The sequence below is a fragment of the Pyrgilauda ruficollis genome, unplaced genomic scaffold, assembly GCF_017590135.1.
Source record: "Pyrgilauda ruficollis isolate IOZ18807 unplaced genomic scaffold, ASM1759013v1 scaffold4, whole genome shotgun sequence".
NCBI classification, from domain to species: Eukaryota; Metazoa; Chordata; class Aves; order Passeriformes; family Passeridae; genus Pyrgilauda; species Pyrgilauda ruficollis.
The window spans coordinates 2,393,122-2,402,730 of NW_024525489.1; the positions used below are offsets into that span (position 1 = coordinate 2,393,122).

At 38.3% G+C, this 9,609-nt stretch overlaps 1 protein-coding gene across 1 annotated transcript in view; it reads left to right on the forward strand.

Moving 5' to 3' along the window:
• Window positions 1-7,849, forward strand: part of LOC121358671 (spermatogenesis-associated protein 7 homolog) — a 33,925-nt gene extending 26,076 nt beyond the window's left edge. Inside the window, exons 5-6 of the mRNA XM_041477068.1 lie at window positions 4,670-4,791; window positions 6,050-7,849. Of these exons, the coding sequence (XP_041333002.1) occupies window positions 4,670-4,791; window positions 6,050-6,562 (635 nt within the window). The 3' untranslated portion in view covers window positions 6,563-7,849. The remainder of the gene's footprint in view (window positions 1-4,669; window positions 4,792-6,049) is intronic.
• The last annotated feature ends 1,760 nt before the right edge of the window (window positions 7,850-9,609 follow it).

A 9,609-nucleotide genomic window follows, 5' to 3' on the forward strand; every position in this document is an offset into this window, starting at 1 on the left:
AGCTGTTGAGTAAGAAGAAGTAAAGGCTTCCTGTACTTACACATGAGGTTTCCACTCCTTATGGGCAGAGGTATTACACTAATTTTGGCTCCACTGTTGCTGTGGGAAATTACAGGTAGCTGTTTGTCTAGAAGAAAGTATGGATGTTTTTTTTAGTGACACTCATTCCCAGATAAGACTCTCCTTCTTTAGGTAAGAGCCTGCCTTTTCACAGTGGAGATGTTCAATTATCCATGCTGAAAAGTATGCTGCTTCCCTACATCTGAGCAATGCACATCACTTTGTTACAGTAAACCACCCCTTTATTATTCATGAGTTCCCAAACTATAGTTATTCAAGCTTTATGAGAAATGATTTTATGTTTTCTTTCAGATAAAAGAAAGAAATAATTTAATATTACAATATCAAAAGTGATCTTTGTTTTAGAAACACCTGCTGATTCCATTTTCATATCTCCCAATTAACCATTTTGTAAAAACCTGTAATTTTGTTCTAGTTTCTGAGTCAAAATGCCATGCAGAACATACAGAACAAAGCCAGGGAGCTTACAGAAGTCTTTTAAACAAACACCTTTATCTCATGCAACCACAATCAAAAGATCTTTTTTTCTTATCTAGTTAGCATGGTTCTGTGTTTTTGACTGGTGCTGCTCACATTACTTACTTCAAATGAGTCTTGTAACAGCCTTTCAGTTGTTATGCTCAGGACAGATACTAGCCTGGAGTTCATTTACCACTTTTGCTTTTCTCTTTTCCCCACAGTCCTTTGAAACTTCCTTGTTTTTTCAAAAGTCATTAGGAATTAAACATCAGCCAACTGTTTTAAAACTCTTGGTAGGAATTAAACAAGAACTCCCACTCTGAGTCAAGAATGAAGGCATGAGCCAAGGTGTAGATTCTATTTCTAACTATAACCACTGAGTTTTGTAACATCTGATAAACAACTTCAGGGAAGCCTCTTCTGGTTTTATATCCCATGTTCATACTTGGGCCATAATGTTCTGCCTTAGACCCAAAAATAACGTTCTCTTTTAAGAAGCAGCTGTGCATGCAATCTAAGGTGTTTAATGACCCTTCTTCCTATGTAAGATAAAGATAAGTAGACCCAAAAGGCACTGGATTAAAAAAAAAAAAAACAAACAAAAAAAAAACAACAACAACAACAACAACAAAAAAAAAAACAACACAAAAAACAAACAAAAAAAAACCACCCCACATTCAGATTTCTTTTGTTTCCTTCAGATCAACCAATATCATCAGCTAAGCTGCTTCTACTATATTGGGTAAGTTAGTGCCCACTCATTTTGTACACAGGACTTCCACACAGCAGCAAAGGAAAGACAAGGTGTTTTATCAAATGGCAAGCAACAAGAACTGCCAGGAAAACAAAGTGGGGGCTAGAGCATCTGATCTTCCTGTGGTTTACAGGGACCAGACTACAACCAAATCCCTTCTCTGTTTTTGTCACATTCACAAGTATAGATGCCAGTACAAGTACCAGTGAAATTGTACTCTAGCACTGGTAAATTAACGCCTGCCACAGTAGGCAGGACAATAAATTAGCAAGCAAATGAGCTTAAGAGAAAGGCTGTTAAATACATTTACCTAAATAACTCCTGCACTGGCCACACTACATGAATCTATTCCCTGGGAAGCAGTTGAGCCAGTTCTTAAACTCTTCAGCTAAGACATGAGATCAGTAGGCAAGGGAAGGCTTATTTTTGCTTTTCTAAAAGAAAAAGAAAGAAACCCCAAGCATCATGAAAAGTTTGCATGCTATTTTCTATTTTGTTCTTGGTCACTGATGTTTTTAAAAATCATTTGGAGAAAGACATAATGGGCAGGTGGTTGTTTTCTCCTACAGAGAAACTGGAGAGCAGGACTGGAAATTGTTTAGGCAGTTAAATCCCTTAGCAGACATGTCAGCAAACCAGGATCTGCTGCAGGACCTCTCAGTCAGCCTCACCTGGCTGTGACACATACAAAACCCAGCACATGAAACTATCAGGAAAGGGGAGGGAGAGTTGCTATGAGACTTTCTGCCCAGGAGCTTTTGCTAATTTCTCGAAACATAAAACTATAATGCACTGGAATAGGATGTATTTGAATAGGCTTGCTGCCATGTGGCGTGTTTATAACGTATATTTATAGTCAAAATATCAGTGAAATACTAGACAAAAGCTGTTTAAAACCTGTAGCTCTTTGACCTGGAACATTTTATTTGATTGCCCTTGGCAAGGCTTGCTGAAGGCTCAGTTGTCCTGCCTCACCTGTGCCCAGACAGAAGGGAGGAGTGGCATGGATGTCACTTTTTCCTGAGGCCTCCCACGTCATTGGCACGGTCCTGAAAGAAACCTGGTACCCTGACTGGTGGCACTGTTGTACAGACACTACATAAGCTGCCTTGCCTGCTATTTTTCACATGACTGCAGAATGCAAAGTCTTTAATCAGAAGGGGGGGTTCCTTTGATTGGGCCCATGAAAACCAAGATGAATGAGGAAGGTATTAATCTCTGCATAAGCGCGATTGAGCAAGTACATTTTGTTATTTGTTCCAGTGAGTTGTATAATCCTGCTTCCCAATCATCCAAATAGGATTTAGCATTGTCAACATGTTTTTCTTAATAGGATGATGCTATGAATTCATGTCTATGCAAGACTGGAAAGCCAGATTACCTGTCATGAGAGGCTGTATATTGGTCTTAGTTGTCAGTGAAATCTGGTTTTTTCAATGAAAAGGACACAGCTTTGAGACCATCTTAGACTGTGGGATGATGTGCCCCATATAAGACCCCTCACAAACTTTGGAGGAACATTTAGAGAAGTATATGTTTTGTTTATAAATAAGATTCAGCTGTTTCTTTTCCAAAAGAAATAGTACTGTAAGGCTAACACCCAGTCACCCTCCTATTAATTCAGCAATTTTCAATACTAAATACAGGTTAGTGCGTCTCTCCTCTCAAAAAAAAAAACATGTTTAGTAAGTGCTGCTTTGCCAGGTTTCAGGTGTTATTCTGTGACATCATTAGTGAGATGGTCTGCAATTGCACCCCTTCAGAGGGGGAGCTGTTTCTTCTCATTAGCAAAAAAATTGCAACTTATTGTGAGGACAAGTTTTAGTCTCTTGCCACAGTAGCAATGTAAGGGGACCCTGGGCTGATCACGAACCAGTTGTGAATTTTGACAGGAATAAGTCATTGTTAATCGAAGCATCATCACACTACAGAAGCCACATTTCACCAGCCCTCCTGAAGCCTTTCCAGCTCTCCAGAATTATATCTTCAAGTAGCCTCTGCTGCTGCACCCAAAGGGGAGTGAGCAGGACATATTTCTTTGCTGGCCTGCCTGGCAGTATTGGCATGTGCTACCATGTGCCAGAGCTCCATAGGATGAGGAAATTCTGACAGAGCTGCATTTTTTACTCAAAAAGTCATATGTAGCTCGCAGGACCTCAGTGAACCCCTCTTTATCAATATTTTGTGTGAGTCCCTAGGTTCAGCTAGAACTGGAGGGAGGGGAGGGTATTTTTTAAACATATCTCAATAAAAAGAAATGTGTTGTTGCCCATCAACATACACTTTCTCTCAGAGCTGTGCGTGGAAGGAACACAGCAGGTAAAAAGAGTTGAAAATTTTGGTCATGCATTATTCCTGTTTGCATTGTTAAAAGTAAAGTTCTGACAAAGGATGGTGAATTGTGAGAAGATTTTCATTATACATAAATATGCCCCTGTGGGCTTCTATAGTCTTGGGTAACTCATATCTGCTTCCAACCCCTGTATTTTTTTATTATTTTATAATACTTAATATATATTACATATTAAATTATATAATATGCTATATATTACATAGCACATGATATAATTTAATAAGTAATATATATTAAGCAGTCATGATTATAAGAATAAGCATTCTTATTTCTACTCTCACTTGCATATTTTCAGGAAGATCAGAAGGTCATGAAATCATCTAATGGTTTGGGTTGACAGGGATCTTAAAGATCATCTGGTTCCCATCCCCCTCCATTGCCAGGGACCCCTTGCATTAGATCACGTTACTCAGAGCCCCACCCAACCTGGCCTTGGACACTCAAGTTTGGGTCATGCACAGCTTCTGTGCCAGTACCAAAGGGCTGAGTCTGTTTCTGTTCATTTTGTGTGTGAGGGACTAACAAGAGGGTCACCCTACTCTTCTCAGGCTGAGTTTGACCATGCAGAATGAGGACTTTGTTGGGATTGCTGCCTGCACAGACACAGTGGCAGCCTGACTTTGGTCACTCAATTCTTAGTATGTAGACTTGAATCCTTACTCAACTCTCTCAGCTCTTCTTTTCTGACCTGTCTCAGCTTCTGTCTAGGAGAGGGGAAAGGATGCACAGGGTGGGAACAAAATGTTACCATGCTCTCTTATCCCTCTAGTAGCTCATTACTCACTGTAATGAGTGATGTAAAGGACTCCTGGCTCACACTGATTTCAAATTCAGATGTGTGCTGAGCACAGAAGCAGCAAGAGCCACCTGTAAAAGGTAAAATGATTGCCTTCTCTGATCTCTACTTGGAGGAGGAGACAGGATAGTCTTTAGTGGGCAAAAATAATAATGAAGAGCAATACTCTATGACCTGATCATTGACTTAACAGGAACAGACTGTATTTTCATATTTACATGTACAGACAAGGACCAGCAGAAAAGAGACAGAATAATTCAAACCCTTGATAAATACAAGAAGGATCTTGTACGTGGTCTTCCTGCCTCACCAGTCAAGTGCAGAAGTATTTCTCCAAACCAGCAGAAGGTATGTGATATTCTGACAGCGTAAGACCTGTCACACAGATGGCACTGAGCCACATAAAAAAGCCCATTTCCCCCTTAGTTAGATGTGCTCTGTGGTGTGGGGAGTGCCTGTAGCACAGCAGTTATGTGCAGGTTTGTTCAGTGTGCCTTTTTATAGTCTAGTCAAGCAGAGGTAATATTTGACTCTCAGTTTTGCTGCCTGGCACCTATCCTCCCACTGAATTGTTTCTGTCCCTACATGGCCTACAGTGACAGGTATCAATGTTATGGCTGTGTGTATGTATGACTAAAATATGTTCAAGAGAACACAGTGTTTTCAAGAGAATGATATTCCAATATTTTTCTGTGAATTCCCATACTTAGCATTGTTTTACAGTATTCCCTGAATTTCAGAACATTACTTATTGGTAAAACCAAGACCCTAATTATATATTCTGCCAGAGACCAGAAACTGGACAACCCCATATTAATGTGAGTAGACTTTTCTTCACCAAATTCTGCTAGTGAACCTCACCTCCACAAATTCTTGCAAAACATTTCATCCTACTGTAGTCCAGTGTCTCTCTCAGGCAGAAATTCCTCAGCAGACTATATTTAGGTTTTAAGAATTTCTATAATTTGAGAATCATAGGGGGCTTATCATTAGATTTCCAATTATATTGTTTACAAACATAATCCAGTTCAAACATGCATTATTTTGTTTTGCAAAATCTTTCTTCTAGTGAGATGAACAGCAGTAGATCACACTTTCACCTGTGGTATTTGTAAGGAAAGCAGTGGCTCTATTTGACTTCAAACTCATGAGATGATGCTGTGCTCATACCTGCACAGGCACACAAGGAGAGAGAATAGAAGATACCATTGATAGAGGACTGTGAGACTGCCATGGAGTCATCAATTCCATAGGCAATGCCCAAGGAAGAAAAAAGTCTCCTGTTCTCCTTCTGTCAGCCCTGGCAAGGAAAATGGGATTTCTGTAATTTCCCAAGACTACTTGTTATTAGAAACTCAGCTTAGTAAAGAGAAGGAAGGAAAAGGAAACTAGGTAAAGGACTGGTTAATTACCTCAAGCACAGTGGCAGGATGGCTTTACTAACTAGCCATCAACTGTGGTTCCCAGTCAGTTACACTTCTAAAAACCAATTGAGCCAGTTTGAAAACAGTTTCTTAAAATTCTTCCTGTGTGAGCTACTTTGTTGGAAATAGTGTCTGTAGCAAATTCTCATGTAATTTTTCTGTCTGTTTTGTTTAACTTTCAGATCAATTGGGCACTGTTGGAAAATGGTCACCCACTGTCTGGTCAGAGCAACTATCCCAGGACAAAGAGAGAGCAACCCCTCTCTGTATCAGGCAGAAGTTCACTTAAAGGACTCCGAGGCTGGGTCCTGCTGCAAGAAAGGCTGTCCCAAATACTGCTCTGTGTGCTTTGTCTCCAACCAACATCAGTTCACAGTCCTAGTGCCCACAGATCATCTGCTTCACCCCTCCTGCAGCCTCACATGCCTTTGGGCAGTCACAACAGGAAGAAGGCATTTCAGAACTCTGTTCATAAAATCTACTCTGGGGACTTCCTTGACAAACATGCAATTTACTTTGCAGAAAAGAAGCAGTGTTTTACCTCTCAGATCTTGAAGACATCACATCGACCTTTTCTTGTAAAATATAAGTATTATAATCCTCCTTCCAGAAAAAGGAGCTCCTCCCCAGGCAGACCATCAATTAAATCAGCAGGCATCAACAGCAAAGAGAGAGAAGGCTTACACAGGTGCTGACATCAATGCAAAAAGTTACACAATTTTTTTTCAAACACATTATTTGAATCATAGCTGTTTGTCACTGTGCTTTTAATCTTTCAGATTTTTAGAGGATGAACATATGAGACCACATTCTGCTAACTTTTCTCAGCAGCCAGTTGAGGTTAGTGTATCCAGTGAGTTACAAAGAAAAAAGGGCAGAAAACACTACTCATGTACAAAAGTTGTACTGGTTATGTGAAAATTAAACGGATAATGGAGTCAGTGGCTTTGGGGAATCTTTGTTAAGAGCAAAACCAAAATACTCAACTACCTTAAGAGAAATGACTAAGGTTGTAACTGAGAAATCCAGCATGCAGGGCTAGAAGGGGTCAACAGGGATCTGTGAATAAAACAGGAGCAGCTAAAGTCTTTGAGAAACACAAATGAGGCACTGTGATGTGGAAAACAGTGTATCCCAACACAAATCTGCTCTTCTGAGGGCAGAGTTCTTTCCTACTTGACTGAACTCTTGCTTTTTGGTTGGTTTACAGCCTTTCATTCCATCCAAATAATAACTTGGAGCCCAGAAATGTCCAGACAAAGTGCTATTCTCTCTGACTATGGTCACATGTCATGCAAGATTTTGTCTGTAAGTTGCACTCCATTAGTCATCTGGATTTTCAAGATGAATGGTGAATTGATTTAGGAAATTTTAGTGCACTTAAAAATAAGGGTTGCTTAACAATAGCCAAAGCCATGCACGATAGAGGAGTTTTGTATAATTCCTTGTCCCACGTGCCTCTTTACAGAAGCCATTCTGAATTTCTACACAGCCAAGGAACCACAGGCATGATATGTGATAGCTTTGTGCTTGATAGTGCTATTTCAGTCCTTATTTCAACCACCAAACCTTCATTTAACAATGTTAACTGGAGTAGCTCCTACTTTCATTTGATGACCTGATCTGATTTTCTAAGTCCTCTTTCAAAAACACAAATGTATTTTGCATGTCCTTCTAAATAAAATGTTGTTGTATTTGTATGGAATCTGTAAAGATTTTCAATTTTGACAGAAATTCTGATTTTCTTTATATTTGCTTCCTTTCTCTTGGGTTATACAAGCTGATTTCCATTTCTGTTACCATGAACCTACCCAATAATAATACTTGTTCATTATTTACATGAGTAATTGACACCCAAGACGTTTATTTCACATGAGCTGGAATGTGATATAGTTGTGATTTTGATATGTTGTGGTATCAGATTATTTCCCCTGGTACTCTGAATGGAAATAAATAATGAGAATACAAAGATAATTAAATCATTTACTTTTTTCTCCTTTTCATTTTTGTGGCAGAACATGAATAGTGGAGTCATGATTCTAAAATGCCACTTTCTCCAGGATTACAACTTAAAAAGGTGTAAGTCATATATTTGTTTGTCCCTTTTAACTATTTCTAAGCTTCACATCAAAATATTAAAGTAGAAATCTAGTGGAAAATTGAAAACATGACACAAGAGCCTATTACCAATGGCTGTGTGCAGTGAGTAGAGGGATTATATTGGGAATAAAGGATTCAGCTACTTGCTTGGGAAATGTGGGATCAGAAAGTTGGAAGAGCTTTTCTGGGTCATAGTCTTACTGTATTGGTCTTAACATATTTGGCTTGCCTTTTACTGTAGGCAAGCTAAATATGTTAAGACTAATAAATAAACAATATTAAAATTATCTTCTGGTACCTTTGTTCACTGGAACCATTTTTAACTGATTATTCACAAAAGGCATAAATCTTTTAGATTAATGAAAATAATGGATTAGAATATTTTGGGAGTTGATCAACAGAATTGTCAAAATCAGTAATTTTAAAACTTATAAGACTGATTAGTAAAAAAATGAAGACTAGTAAATAGATTAAGCACTTTTGTTTAATTACTCTAAAATCACTGCCTCTTTAGTTGGTATTGTAAAACCTTGTTTGTATTCTGTGTATGTTAAAGAAACACGCTGACAATTTGTGTGTTTATATAGAGAAGAAGAGTACCTTTGTGTTCTCCAGGACCTTACGAATGATATTTTGATTAGAAGTTGTTATCAAAAAGAGTAAGTGTTTTGACTTTAATATTTAATTCTTTGAGAAACAAAATTTTGACAAATCAGTGTAAAGAATTGGTGGTTTTAATGACAGCAAAGTGTAACTCTGATGCAATTTAATTGGATGAACACTTTTGTGACTGCACTGTATGGGAGTCATGATCTAAATTGAGTAGCTGAACAGAAAATACTCTCAGCCAGTCTCATATTTCCCACTGACTTCTAGCAGAAACATGGAAATATCATATTTGCTAACCCTGTTCTCAAACTCATTCCTTTATACAGGATGGTGATGGATTTTATTGTTACAACTGTCTCATTCCAGTTCCCAGCTAAAATTGAGGTAGCAACCCATGGAGTCTTCTCTAGCAAAGTTCATCAGAGCAAGTCTGTGTTTAGAGTTCTTCCTCCTTCCTATCAAAGCAAAATAAATAAATGCAGTGATTGCTTTCTTTAGGATATGTGCAGCCTCAAGTTAATGATCCGCACAAATGTTAGAGCCAAACACACCTCATGCTGCTGGTGTCTAAATGCAGCAACTTTTTCTGGGCTCATGTTCTGTACATTCTAAGAGTAAATCAACACATTTCTAATATTTAGAGAGCTGTGATAAACCACAGAGCCCTTTATAGCCCTGTTACAAGTGACAAAACTGGGTGCCCCTTTCCTCAGCAATTTCTTGTCTGCATCTTAACTGAAAGAAACTCCTCCTTTGATAGAGGATTTTATTTCAATGTTTAAGATTTTAAGTGCTTGATGCTAAATAGGTGCCAACCCCCCCAGATCAATCCACCTCAGCCTGATACCAAGGTATTTCTTTTTCAATTTAGAGGATTTGAGTTAAAATCTTAAGCCACTTAAAAAAAAAAAAAAAAAAAAAAAAAAAAAAAAAAAAAAAAAAAAAAAGTAGTGCCCAATGACACAAGTTGTTAATTTGTTTTCTGAGTAATCAGTTAAAAGTAGGAGTTCCCCTCCTTCCTTCTAGGTGTTTT